We start from the raw sequence: 15,377 nt of genomic DNA, 5'->3' as shown, positions 1-15,377 counted from the left end.
TATTTTCAATTTCCATTACTGTTTAAGGTTTTTTTATATTCTTTTTATTCTCCATTTAAAAAAGGAAATTACAATAACATGAACCAGCACGACCGTTTTCAACTTTAATAGAAATGAATGTCGTTGATTTGAGTCAATATATTACAATGATTTCTGAAGGATCATGTGACGCTGGAGAAATGATGCTGATGGTCATGTACTTACAAATTCACTTCCTTAGGTTTATAGTGTTTTTATGATTAGTAAAGTAATTTAGTTTCCACTTTTTCCATTCTTTTTTTTCCATTTATTTAAATAGTAGACTGGTTTCGTGAATTAAATACTTTCCCTTTCACCGGGTGATAATATTCATCCTCAAGCTTTAGCTTTGCACGTTTTTAGACACTTTGAAACATTTTATCATGTGTTTTGACGTGTTCATAAATCCACTGAAAGTTTGTTTAATGTCTAAGTAGATATTTGACTTTTGAAGTCAATATTTTGAACATTTAGCTTGCTGTTTGTACGTTCAGAGCACTTTTCTGTTGGCAGAACCATTGGCAAATGGCAGCTGTTTGCCAGTTCTTCATGCTAACTAAAGATTTATCTTTGTTCAGTGGCAACCAAAATTTCTCATGTTTAAGTATTGTGAAGTGTCTATCTGTCTGTCTGTCTATCCTCAGTTCTACCTGCTGAAAATGGTAGAAACATCAGGTAGTTCTTCTTCGGCTCAGAGATTACGTAATAGACAGGACAGAAGAAAGTGGAGGTAAAGAGAGCCAAAGAGGATGACATAGAATATTAAAGCTAGAGAATGAGAGATCTTTGAGCCTGTAGTCTGGCTCTGATTGAATCCAGCTCTACTGCATGTACTCATGGTCAATGGGTTGGGTCAGTGCGACTGTGTGTGTGTGTGTGTGTGTGTGTGTGTGTGTGTGTGTGTGTGTGGATAACTTTTACCAAACATGGTCACACAGTGCATCTGAGGCTTACTGAAATCTCCCCTGGTACCCTCACACACACAACACTACATATCATACATCTGCAGAACTGCTGTCTGTGACATTTTGTATGCCTCACACCAAGCTCAAGCATGTACTTAATGTACTTTTCACTTTGCTATTACCTGCCAGAGATGGTTTCATGACTTGTTTTCAGAGCGTGTGCAGTATACGTTTACTGTATATGCAAAGAAAAACGATATTAAATCCAATGAACGGCGCAGATATAAAACAAAATTATGTTCACACGCAACTCCAGGAGTTAAAATAAAACTGAACTCGCATATTCATCTTGAAGTTGTTCCCAGATGTAGATTTGCATTCCAGACACACTATGATCTTTATATAGTTACATTTATGAGGCATTAAAGTTGTTTGAGGGTCTTATTTGTCTTTTCTAATCAGTGTTATACAGAACATCAAGCAGATTTACGATGGCATTTGATTGTTTACAATAGTCGTCAGTACATTTTGGTTGGTGGGTTCAGGATACGAATGACTACTGTGTGCTGAAAACCTGCCTGTGGCTGTGAGATCTCCTACCGAATTCCTCTAAGCTTTGTAGGTCGAATGAGCCATCGACCATAAATAGGCAGACAGACCTATCCTAGAAAGGAGAGAGGGAAGCAGGGAGGGCAGGAAAATCTCTGGAACCGGCGCTTTCAGAAGCTGTTGTAACTTTTCTGTTGTTCTCACAGTTTCGCCATCCTTCTTGACTTTTTTTCTCTGGCCCGTGTGAGTCCATAAACATGAACACATATACAACCATCTCCTGCGTCTGATGCTGATGAGTGCCAAATGCTCATTCACATAAAACTGCAGCTGTTTGCTTTTTTACAATCAGTGTTGTGAGCTTTTCCTTTGGTCTTTTTCTTCTGGAGTAACTGTTTTTTCCCCCTTGGGCTAGAGTTTTTCTTCAAAATCTCTAAGCAAAGATCACAGTTTCAAGTAAGTCCTTTCAAGATATCCATGAACTGTACAGTTCATTGTAAAGCCATGTAGAAAATACCCAGAACATCTTGGCAACACTAGCATCTGACAAGCAACCACTTAGAACATCTTAGCCTAACAATTCTAACAATGCCTTAGTAACCACCAGCTTTGCGAAACCTCTAGCAACTGCCTAACAACAACTTGGTAACCACCAGAACACTTTAGAAGCTCTTTAGCAATGCTTTAGTACCAGAACACCTTCACGAACCTCTATCAACTGCATATAAACACCTTAGTAACAACGAGAACACTTCAGAAACTACTCCAAAAATGGCATTTTATCCCCAAAACTTCATTAGCAAATGCCTAGCTACAACCTAGTAACCACCAGAACGCTTTATAAATCCTATAGCAACTGCTTAGCAACACCTTAGTAACCACCAGCTTCACAAAACTCTAGCAACTGCCTAGCAACATCTTAGTAATCACCAGAACACTCTAGAAACCATCTAGCAACTACCTAACAACCTTCCGTCAACTGCCTAGAAATGCCTTAGTGACCACCCGAACATTTTAGAAACCCTCTATCGACTAGCTAGCAACACCTTAGTTACCACCAGAACACTTCAGAATCCCTCTAGCAACTCTAACAATTCAGAAGAAGTCCACAGCTGGCTAGAAATGTGAAAAACGTGAACACTTTAGTAACCCTTTACCTGGAGTCAAGCAACCATTTAAAACATCTTAGTAACTAGCAATCGGTTGCCAGGTCTTTGTAAGAAAACCAGTGCAATTGCTACTCAAAACTTTTGTAGGAAACCAGCTGACTTGGCAACACAGGGAGCAATGCTTCGGTAAACTCTTAGCAACTCTCTAGCAACTGTCTCCTAACACCTTAGTAACCACACGAACACCTTAGCAACCCTCTTGCAAGAACTATTTTTGTTTGTGTCTTTTATTTGCTTATCTTCATTACATTTGTTTGACAGAGCAGTGAAGGATTCGCACCTTCACTGTCATACTCGTTGGGTAAGTTATTATGGATGAAGGGTGAAAAAAACCCTGTTAACACAGAACAGATTTCCAGAGCATCTAAAAAGGGATACCGCCAGTTAAATGACACCAGCATTACAGAATCATGTATTCAGATATATAGCGATGGAAGTGTTTTGGACTCATCTAGCGTGTGCTTGGTGAAATCCAGCTGAACGTGAAGTCCTCTCATGAGGTTGTGAATGTCAGAGCTGTGCAGCATGAGCACCTCTTCGTCTTGACCCTCATAGCAGGGTGATAGTCTGCCTCAGTCATGACCAAATAAAGCGTCCGAATTCCTCCCCTGCTCTTTTTCAACCCCTAGAATGTTTACAAGAACGTTGGATCAGGCTGCGCTCCGACTGACTCTCTGACTGGGACTCTGCTACTGTATGTGAGCATCACACAGCCGCTTTTAGAGGTGTGTTACACTCTTTAACCCTGACTGATGACATCATCCAGCCGTACTCCAGACTGTCCCTTTTTTAACGCAGTTTTGGGGATAAAATGCCATTTTTGGAGTAGTACATCTGGTTATGCTTTTACTGGTGTGGAAAAAAAATTCAATAATGAGATAAATCAAACACAATCAGATCATCAATAAATGTCAGGCATGGGAACTGATAAAAAAGTTTTCTTTTTGCTTATACATTTAGTTACCGTTCTGTTACATCTATTTCTATCAATATGTATGTAATTATGGATGGATCAATGTTTTTTTTTTTTATTATTTATGAACTTTTTTTATTTTATTGATTGGTGAATGAAGAATAGTTGGGTTTTATTATAGAACGATAGATGGGATAGCTAGATTTTATTATGGATGGATAGATAAATGGACTTTATTATATATGGAAGGACAGATGGATGAAGAATTGATGGATGGACTTCATCCGAGATGGATGGATGGATGAAGAATGAATGAATTTTATTGGAAGGATGGATGGATGGATGGACTTTATTATAGATAGATAAATAGATGGGATAGGTGGATTTTTTAAGGGTGGATGGATGAATAGACTTTATTACAGATAGAAGTATAGATGGATGAAGAATTGATGGATGTACTTTATCTGAGATGGATGGATTAATTTTATTATAAATTGATGGATGAATTGTATTATAGATAGATAAATAGATGGGTGAATGAAAAATTGCTTAATTTTATTTTAGATAGATATAGATATATGGATAAATGGATTAAGAATGGATAAATTTTATTATGGAGAGATGTACTTTATTATAGATTTCTGTATTTTGTGTCTAATAAAACAATGTTGATTTCTAAGGGTAAAGGTTTTAGTTATCATGACTAAAGATCATTGTGTCCTTTATTAAAATCTATTTGAATCGGTTTAAATTAATCTTCACCTTGATCTTTAATTTCATCACTTTGACTAATCTTAATTATCTGTATTTCTTCGTGTTTGCAGGAGTTTGTGAATCTGCGGTCAGATAAGGATTACAGTGCTGGATAAAGAGCACCTTTGTAAATGTTAGCACAATCATTCAGACCCTGTCCTTTCATATCAGCGCTTTCATAACCATTACTTTATGTGACATTTTTACTGAGATTTGTTATGAAACATTTTAGATCCAAGGCTGTGCTTCTGTGGTTTTGATCGAGCACTTAGAGTATCTGTCAAACATTCCCTCTCGTGGATGCACTAAAAGTACATCCAAACCAACATATTACTGAAACCCAATCAAACATAACAGAGCGTGAGCAAATAACATGAAAACTGATTATACATTGGAATAGTGACATCATGCTTAGTTCCTATGTGCGATCTCACGATGACATCATAGTCCTGCTGAAGGATCAGGAGGTTTTACCAGCGTATGTCTCTGACTGGACGACACACTCCTGGCCCCACATTCCTACGACTTGTCATCTGTATCAGAATAACACAGTGAGATGAAAAAAGAAAATCAGCTCATCTGCATCAAGGTATAACACAGAGACACTAAAACTGGCTGTGTTTAACCTCTTCTTTCAATTCTCCCTAATTCTTCATCTTTGTCTTTTTAATTTTTATTGTTAATTTTGCTTTTATTTTTATTTTTCCTTCTTATTTCTTCCCTACACCTTCTCAGTCAGACCCAGCTTTATGGTGTTGACTTTCTGGATCTTGACCTACTATGTCAAATATATACATACAATTATACATTTGTTAGTTCTAAAATATGAGAGAGAAAGTGATGTTGAGTGAGTGAGTGAGTGAGTGAGTGAGTGAATGAGAGGGAGTGATGGAGTGATGGATAGTGAGTGAGAGTGATGACTAGTGAGTGAGAGTGATGGGTAGTAAGTGAGAGTGAGTGAGATGGATAGTGAATGAGAGTGAGTGAGATGGATAGTGAATGAGAGTGAGTGATGACTAGTGAGTGAGAGTGAGTGATGGCTAGTGAGTGAAAGTGATGACTAGTGAGTGAGAGTGATGGGTAGTGAGTGAGTGAGAGTGATGGAGTGAGTGGCGTGATGGAGTGAGTGAGCGTGATGGCTAGTGAGTGAGAGTGAGCGTGATGGCTAGTGAGTGAGAGTGAGTGATGACTAGTGAGTGAGTGAGAGTGATGGAGTGATGACTAGTGAGTGAGAGTGATGGAGTGATGGTTAGTGAGTGAGAGTGAGTGATGACTAATGAGTGAGAGTGATGGAGTGATGGCTAGTGAGTGAGAGTGAGTGATGGCTAGTGAGTGAGAGTGAGTGATGGCTAGTGAGTGAGAGTGATGACTAGTGAGTGAGAGTGATGGGTAGTGAGTGAGTGAGAGTGATGGAGTGATGGATAGTGAGTGAGCGTGATGGCTAGTGAGTGAGAGTGAGTGATGACTAGTGAGTGAGAGTGATGGAGTGATGACTAGTGAGTGAGAGTGATGGGTAGTGAGTGAGTGAAAGTGATGGAGTGATGGTTAGTGAGTGAGAGTGAGTGATGACTAGTGAGTGAGAGTGATGGAGTGATGGATAGTGAGTGAGAGTGATGGCTAGTGAGTGAGAGTGAGTGAGATGGATAGTGAGTGAGTGAGTGAGAGTGATGGCTAGTGAGTGAGTGAGAGTGCTGGAGTGATGGCTAGTGAATGAGTGAGAGTGATGGAGGATGGGAGAGTGAGTGGAGTGATGGGGATGGGTAGTGAATGAGTGAGAGTGATGGCTAGTGAGTGAGTGAGAGTGATGGAGTGATTGATAGTGAGTGAGAGTGAGTGATGGCTAGTGAGTGAGAGTGATGGAGTGATGGCTAGTGAGTGAGAGTGATGGGAGTGATGGAGTGATGGGTGATGGGTGAGTGAGAGTGATGGAGTGATGGGTAGTGAGTGAGTGAGAGATGGATATTGAATGAGAGTGATGGATAGTGAGTGAGAGTGATGGAGTGATGGATATTGAATGAGAGTGATGGATAGTGAGTGAGAGTGATGGAGTGATGGATATGAGTGAGAGTGATGGAGTGATGGATAGTGAGTGAGAGTGATGGAGTGATGGAGTGATGGATAGTGAGAGTGATGGAGTGATGGATAGTGATGGGTAGTGAGTGAGAGTGAGATTGAGTGCAAGTAAGAGTGATTGAGTGAGTGAGAGAGAGAGAGAGAGAGAGACAATGGGAGTAAATTAAAATGTCTCATAAAATATATTTTTATAGGAAATATGTATGTTATGTTGTTATAGCAATTAGATATTATTTTATTAAAGCTTTCATCTATCTATCTATCTATCTGTCTGTCTGTCTGTCATATTATGTAAATATTGATTATTTAGTTGATATGTTTAGGTTGAATTAAATACTAGTATGGAATTAGCCAAGTCAAATAATTTTATTCAAAAATGTTTAAAATGCAATCTCTATCACAATGACAAATCAAATTCAAACACACTTTCAGTGATGGACCAAATGTATTGCTTGTACATTTTGTATTTAGAAAAAGATTCTATGATGGATGGACTTTATTGGATGGATTTTATTATGGATGGATGGACGGACAGACAGATTATAGATGGACACATAAATAGATGAGTAACTAAAAAATCACAGGATTGAAAGAACAGGCCTAATTAGTTCATGGTAATGTGAATCATTTTCACGGTTAGATTTTTTTAAAAGTGTATTTTTGTACAATAGACATATTTGGACTTGATGCCCACTGTAAAGTCTAAAACAAAAACCAGCTGAGACTCCCTGAACTACACAAATCAGAGGCATCCCTAATTCACTTCAAAGTGGAAAAAGTGACATGGGACGCGTTTAATGCCATGCCGGTGACATCATTCTAACAGAGCGGCGTGACGTCGCAATTGGACGTCGGCCCCGGCCAATCAGCGCTCGCTCCGCGCACGCACAGATGGGAAGAGTTTAAAAAAGATTGTGGAAAAGAAGATGTGGCCCAAACCTTCCCACATGATCGGACAGTTGGACCGGAGGTTCCAGATCTAACGTTACATCGCCTTCCTCGCGTCTGAGTCTGTTGAAAGCGCAATGACATCGCAGTTCAAGAGCGGACCCGCTTTTGGGCTGTCCGCCGAGGTCAAGAGCAAGGTAGGCGTCTGCTTTGATTGACAGCTGTCACAGATGCGCGTGCGGCACGTGCGCTGCTCGAGTTAACGCGTTTATTTTCTAATGTAGCCTATTTGCGTCATTTTCTGACGGCGTTTCCAATATGTCAACACGGGGAGACCCAAACCAACTAATTAAGTAAGCGAAACAAAAGGGCAGTAAGCAAAATGGGTCTTAAAGGCGCGTTTCAAACAGGATTTCAGTACAGATAACGTGCGTTAATAACAGACGTAATAAAGCGCGTTTATAAAGTACGTTTCCATGGCAACCACTCGTCGCTCTAACACTTTCTGTTTGACTGTAAGTCGACAAAACACGTTATTTTTGTTGTTGTAGAAGAAAATAGTTTTCTTCGGTTTAACGTCAATTAATGTAAGTTTCGTCAACAACGTGCAATAATTAAGTGCGAAATGACACGAAACAAAGCTGCAATTGTGAACGGATAATCATACTCGTCTCAGCTCCTGGCTAAACTTCACTGACTTAACAGAACTTCATCAAATATAGTTATTTTTTAGCACTCATTAGTGTCACGGGTGAAGGTGCACGCTGATGTTTAGTTGATTTTACTCCTATTTGCACATTGTTTGGACTTGCATTTATAAAAATGGCAAAAAAAACAAAAAACATGTCAGTAGTATTGACATATTTAACAGACTTGCTTGTGATTTCATCCCTCAGTCCTAGCTTTTCTTTACTTAATACAATTGCATCGATTCCTCAGTCAAACATAGTGCCACATTTGCTTCCATAAGTCTTAGTGATCCAAAAAATACTTCTAATCGGGCTTTTTTATCGCTGATATCTTGCTTCTTGAGCGCCACGCATGTTTTTTATTCTCTGGATTAGCAGAAGTCATGCGGCACAGTTTCAGGTGTCATCCTGTGGACTTTGGTGTTATGTCAGGAGTGTCTTCCTGAGCACTAGGTATGTGGTTTTCGGTCCCCATATAAGGAAGAGTTGTGTTCACTCACAATATCTGAGAAGAGGAGCATGTTGTAAACAGTTTAGAATAAGGAGGAGCATTGTTGGACATCCCACCCTGATGCTGGAAGATCATCTTTTTTCCAGCCAACAGAGAACGATTTGTTTTGTTATGAACAAACATTTTCCCCGTAACATTAATTCAAAGTTATCTTGTCTACTAAAAATGTTTTATACATTTAAAATTATTTTTTTAAAACATTTCAGTTGGACGGCGTTCAAAAGTAACATTCACATTATAATAAATAATAATGACAATAATCAATGCAATAAAACGTTCCCCTTAATGTTTTCTTGAAGAGAATGTTTTGATTTAAAATTTTAGATAATATTCAGAAAGAATAACAACAAATGTACATCATTTAACATCATTTGTGGAACCTTTAACATCCTCGTAAACCATTCTGTTACATGAAAGATTCTATAGAATATTCTAAATGATCTTAAAAAATTAAACTTCCAAATACGTTTTTAAAAAACTTAACTTAAAATCAGCCTTTCAGTCAGCAGAGCCATTTTTTCACAGTGTGAAGAACATTTTAATAATATGAAAAAAACCAAAAACAAATCCACTATAAAGAACTTTTTGTTCCGTGGATGGGTTCTTGTTGGAACCACTGATTCTAATAAAGACGCGTTATTTTAAAGGTGTAGAATAGATATGTTTAAAAAGCTCATCGGGCTAAGATTTGGGTTTTTTTTATGGCATCAATGGCACAAAAAAGAAAGTACTAATAATTCAGAACCTGTATTGTTATAGTTTGTAAATACAACAAAATCGCATTTTTTCCCAAACAACTTTCGAGAGAACAGTTGTTAAAAGAAACGATATTTATTTCCTCCGTGTGAAGAATATTTGAATAAACAGAAGTAATAGAATAAAATAAATTGAAGTAACAAAAAAAGATTCCATGGATGTTAGAGGTTCTTCACAGAACCTTACGTTCTCCGTTTTTAGGAGTTCGTAATCACGTACAATGTAGCTGCTAAAAATAAATGTCAATGTACAACGCGCAGGTATTTCTAGTATAACCAAGAGTATAAAGGAATGTTATCCAGGCAGTCTGTGACAGAATTCCTGCTTTTAAAAAAAACCCCAGTCTTGGCCTGACCTCTATAGAGTTAGACTGAGGTCTGCTCCAGATGTCCAGAACGAGAGAAAAACAATAAATCAAGCTCTGAGCAGAATTCCTTGGAAGGTTATGAGCGCTATCGGTCTCGGCGTTGTTTTATCGGACGCGTTTAGCGCGTGCTAAGTACGTTGCTGCACATGAGCGGACGGGAGCTGAGAAGGGAGGGCTGATGGGACGAGAGGGTGGAGAAGTGACATGGAGGACAGAAAGAGAGAAAAGGCCAACAATAACACTCATTTAAAGGCACAGCGTTTGCTTGGCTTCCACACCAGCGCACCAAACTTGGGAGAAACGTCTCTCTCAGGTCTCTCTCTCTCTCTCTCTTCCGTCTTGTTCTTCCTTTATTAGAAATGCTTCAGGAGTCAAAGACGGAGATCTGTTGCGTTGCCGTTGAGAGTAAATATCTTGCCAACTCTGCAATACAATGAAGGAGACAATCCAAGTTTTTTGCACGCAGGAACCGACCTTATATTTTACGTCCCACTTCTTCTTTTCCTCTACAGCTCTGCAGTGGGCCGCGGCCGTAATCCGTCGGATGAACCGAGACAAAGAGAAACGTAAAAAAAAAAAAAAAAAAAAAAAGGGTTTATTTGGAGGGAACATGCTAGAAAATTGCTTTCGTCAAGAGCAGATATGCATGTCTTGTCGTTCGTCTTTTTGTTTAGTCGACACTTAGATATGATTTAAAAATTTAGACCATGCATTCAAAAGATTTTTTATTTTGAAAGAGGTTAATAATTTAGAAAACGGGCAAAAACGATCAACACTGCTAATAATCGGAAAGCATTGTAGCATATTAGAATGGTTTAAAAACGTAAAAACAATAATATTTAAAAAATAAATGAAAAAAAACTTATTTTGAAAGCGTGAGCAAATCTTACTGACAGCAATGTGTGAGTAAAAATGTATTTATTTTTCTTATTTAAATGTTTATTTTATTTGAATGCTATTTCTACATGAAAATAGTTTTTTAATTAAGAGCTGTATGTGTAGCAGTTGTACATACATGCTGCAAGGCACACACGTTTAGTAATGTTTTGACCTTTGACCTCCAGCTGGCCCACAAATATGACCCGCAAAAGGAGGAGGAGCTACGAATGTGGATCAATGAGGTCACAGGCCGCAAACTTCCCGAGAACTTCATGGAGGGACTGAAAGACGGCGTTGTGCTCTGCGAGTGAGAGATTCATTCGTTCATTCATTCATTCATTCATTCAGCAGCTATGAAGATTATTCAAAGAATGCTATCAGTCGCTGATTTCTTTATGTTTATTATTCCTGCACAGGCTTATCAACATTCTTCAGCCCGGTTCTGTAAAAAAGATCAACAATTCTCCTCAAAACTGGCACCAGGTGAGCAAGAATATCACATTGCGGTGTTTATCTTGCCGTATGGCTGTTCCAGTTCAGATCCAGGAGGAGGCGCTCTAACTGTAGGACACGTTTCCTGTCTTCAGCGTTTATGCTCAGATTAAACTTTTATAACTTCACAGTCACGTATAGAAGAGCGTTCAGCTCAAGTTAAGTTACATGCACTTTACACAAGTTCTTTGACCAATAAAACGTTCAAAAAAACCTTCTGGTCTAAATATATAACCAGTTCTTCCGGTGCCTTTGAAACTTTCAGATTTCTGACAAATCGCAGAACACTTCCCTTCATTCTCGGTTTGGCCTTGTTTGTTGCAGCTGGAAAACATTGGTAATTTCGTCCGAGCCATTCAAGAGTATGGACTGAAGCCGCATGATATATTTGAAGCCAACGACCTGTTCGAGAACGTCAACCACACTCAGGTTCAGTGCACACTTATTGCACTGGCTGGGATGGTGAGTCACACGTCATGATTTTTAACACAGACACGATAAGGACCGTATCGAGACCGAACCTCTTTTTAGTTTGAGAAGTTCATGCGAAGGAGATTCATATGGGAGCGTTTAGCCGCTAGCAGAGAGATTGACATCGAAACATGTGGTATTTGAGCTGATGAATCATTTCTGATTGTGTGTTCAACGTATGAGAAGTTGCTTGCGCTCGTCTGTCCGCTTTTTAGATGAAAGCATCCGGAAAAATATAAAATATGTAGTTCCTGTGGTGTTCACTTTTCTTTATTTGTCATCGCTTTGAAATGCAGGCGAAATCTAAAGGCTTCCATTCGAAATACGACATCGGAGTAAAATATGCAGAAAAACAACAACGCAAATTTGCTCCTGAGAAACTTAAGGAGGGACGCAATGTTATTGGTCTGCAGGTGAGTAGTTGTCAATAATAACCTTTTTCTTTAGTATATCTAAAATAAATGAAATAAGGCTTTATTAAATGAAATAAATTCTTGTATATATATATATATATATATATATATATATATATATATATATATATATATATATATATATATATAATTCAGTGGTAGATATTATGCAATAGCATATCAATATTATTTTATTTATGCAAGTCTTATGTTTGTATTTTTGGCTTTATTAAATGAAATATAATTATTATATAATGATATATGGCTTTATATATATATATATATATATATATATATATATATATATATATATATATATATATATATATATATATAATTCAGTGGTAGATATTATGCATTAGCATATCAATATTATTTTATTTATGCAAGTCTTATTTTTGTATTTATATTTTATTTTTATGTATATATTATATTGTGTTATATATTGTATTAATGTTTTTAAACACTGTTTTATTTAAAAACTCATTTTTATTATAAAAATTAATTTAAAGGAATTAATGTTTTTTATTTAGCAAGGATACATTAAATTAAGTGTCGGTAAAGCCATTTATAATTTAAATAAATGCAGTATCAAAAATACTGAAAGAAAAGTGTCACAAAAATATTATAGCAATAATGTTTCTTTATAATAATATTGTACAATATTACTGTATTTTTGATCCAATAAATGCACCATTTTGTGAGGCTTCTTCCACAAACATTATTAACAAAAACAGAGCCATAGTGTAACAGTAACGTGTATATGTTATAGGTTTTTTTTTGCACTCATTTGTGTTTTCAGATGGGCACCAATAAGTTTGCCAGCCAAAAGGGCATGACATCTTACGGCACACGGCGTCACCTCTATGACCCGAAGACGGGCATGGAGAGTCCTCTGGACCAATCAACAATCAGCCTGCAGATGGGCACCAACAAAGGAGCCAGTCAGGTGCTCAGAAAAAGTCTGTTTCTAGTACTGTTCATAAATGACCCAAGACGTCGCTTATACCTTTCCCCTTTTCCGTCCTCCGCAGTCCGGCATGACGGCCCCCGGCACCAAGCGGCAGATCTTCGATAAGAAGCTGGACATGGAGATGTGCGACACGTCTACCGTGTCGCTGCAGATGGGCACCAATAAAGTGGCGTCCCAGACCGGCATGACGGTGTACGGCCTGCCCCGTCAGGTGTACGACAGCAAGTACTGCTCCAGCCCCAACGACTACATCAACAACGGCCAGGACTCAGAGATGGATGGATATCAGTACTCCGACTAGGATGAACGGACCGCTGCCTGCCAGCACACCGCTTTACAAAAACTCACCCGCACTATTTTTATATTTCAAGTTGATGTCGACCAGCAGGACCAGCTTGAACTGTTTCCTGGCGTCACAGCCACCGATCGACGCCGACTTCGGTGACCGGCCGATCGTAGAAAACAAACTTAGGAGGAATGCCTTTGGCTTTTTTGTTTTTTTACACACAGGCTTTACGTGCTTCTCACTTACGTCATTTTATTATTATTATTTTAGTTTTATTATTATTTTTGAGCGTGCCATTTTCACATCTCCTGCACGGCCTAATGAAAAAAATAATGCAGACGATAAACATGGAGATAATATTTATGATGCTTAGTAGTTACATATACACTACTGGTCAAACGTTTAGAAGTTTTTTATTCTTTCTCACAGCTGCATTTATTTGATTAAAAATACAGTAAAACAGTGAAATATTACAACAATTCAATCTGTTTTCTGTTATAAAATATTTTTAGTGCAATTTACTGATCAAATGATCATTTTCAGCATCATTGCTCCAGTCTTCAGCGTCACATGATCCCTCAGAAACGGCCTAATATGAGGATTTGCTCATCAAAAACTTTTTTATTTTCATTCTTGTCAATGTTTTTGGTGGTTTTTATTAAAAAATGCATTTTCCAAAAACAACACACTGCCATTCAAAATGTAAGATACCATTTTTTTTTAAAGATTTTATTTTATTTTTTCTAGAAAGGATTAACGGTTCTCATTATTAGTGTTTTTGCTGCTTAATATTTTGTGAAAACTGTGACACATTTATTCGAAACGGAAATCTTTTGTAGCATGATACATGTCTTTACTGTCACTTTTGATCGATTTAACGGATCCTTTCTAGAAAAAAAAATATTTTCTTTAAAAATTGCACCCTACCTTTTTAAATGGCAGTGTATTGTTTAAGTATTGATTTAAACATGTTTTTTAATAAAAAGCACCAAAAACCCAACATTACCCCAACATTAATAATAATCAGAAATGTAATCAGAATATCATAATGATTTCTGACGGATCATGCGGCGGTGAAGCTGTAATGATGCTGAAAATTCAACTTTGGTGACAAATTACATTTTAAAATATGCAACAATAAAAACAGTGATCTGCAATTGCAATAATATTTCACAGTATTGCAGTATACGGTATTTCTGATCAAATAAATGCAACCTAGATGAGCAAGACACTTCCCCATATAGTGCATTTTCAGTGGATTTAGTCACTCCAGCTTTTAAAGGTTCCCTGATGCTCTTTTGATTGGACGGAGGAAGAGGAAATCCACCAAAGACGCCCCACTGCTGCCAATTTCCCGAAGAATCCCGAACGTACTTTAACTACTGCCTCTGAGAGTTGGTCTGGATGTTCTTTGTGGACGCCGTCATTCAGCCACGCGCTTCAAAACGACATTGAAACGCCGTCGTCTCGCGTGACAATTTAAAAGCACACCTGCTCGTGCTTCTCGGGCAATTCTGATTCGCCAATTTCAGGTGCGTTTCGTGTCGTTGGTGTTTGTCTGACGGGAGCGCCGCCGGAGGATGTTGATCCCGGGCTTGTCCTCCACGTCCTGTCGGGGGGAAACACAAAACATTGCTTGTGGAGAGGAAGCCAAAACCTCAAGCCGATGAAGTGAGGAGTACATGTCTTTTGTAGTGCACATGAGTATTTCAAGCAGTTTATCTGCATTATTTTAATGAAGTGATTTTTATTATTACTTAAGGCAGTATATAGGGAGGATTTGGGGCTTTTTTTTTTTTGATTCAGTTTAGTAAACTCACAAAAAGAGTAGACAGACATACAGAGAACTACTGTCGTTTTTTTTTAAATACCTAATCATACTGTGAAAATACCTTAAAATGTCTTTTTTTTTTTTTTTTTTTTTTTTTAAGAAAAACAGCTCCCTACCAATAGTTATATGGAAATGATTTTAGTAAACCTGCGTATATGCAAGTGATGCCACTCCCAGCCGGGCGAGACCTGCTCACGATCCACGTATAAAGCAGGTTTTAATGTGCAGAGTTAATATATTCAGCTATTTAAAAAAAAATTTCAGACACGACTAGATCTCACCCTCGTGCAAATCGATCCAAAAGTCTCTCAAATTTCATTTCTGTCAGTGTTAAGGAGTTTCATTACGGCTGAACACGAGATCATGCGACGGTGAATTATGTTTGTTTCTCACTGAAGGTGATGCAGCGTGTCCCTCTTGCGTTAATGCTTCTGACGTCTT

At 38.0% G+C, this 15,377-nt stretch overlaps 1 protein-coding gene across 1 annotated transcript; it reads left to right on the top strand.

Moving 5' to 3' along the window:
* The first annotated feature begins 102 nt into the window (after positions 1-102).
* Positions 103-13,838, top strand: cnn1b (calponin 1, basic, smooth muscle, b). Its single transcript, XM_043231189.1, has 9 exons — positions 103-3,366; positions 4,379-4,896; positions 7,052-7,465; positions 10,656-10,777; positions 10,887-10,953; positions 11,287-11,424; positions 11,730-11,846; positions 12,649-12,795; positions 12,881-13,838. The coding sequence occupies exons 3-9, from the start codon at positions 7,406-7,408 to the stop codon at positions 13,118-13,120; spliced, it is 891 nt and encodes a 296-aa protein (XP_043087124.1). The 5' UTR covers positions 103-3,366; positions 4,379-4,896; positions 7,052-7,405; the 3' UTR covers positions 13,121-13,838.
* Positions 13,839-15,377: the final 1,539 nt, after the last annotated feature.

Source organism: Puntigrus tetrazona, chromosome 3 (genome assembly GCF_018831695.1).
Source record: "Puntigrus tetrazona isolate hp1 chromosome 3, ASM1883169v1, whole genome shotgun sequence".
In the NCBI taxonomy this organism is placed as follows: Eukaryota; Metazoa; Chordata; class Actinopteri; order Cypriniformes; family Cyprinidae; genus Puntigrus; species Puntigrus tetrazona.
The sequence above is the reverse complement of the archived record's forward strand: the minus strand, read 5'-3'. Positions and strand labels throughout refer to the sequence as shown.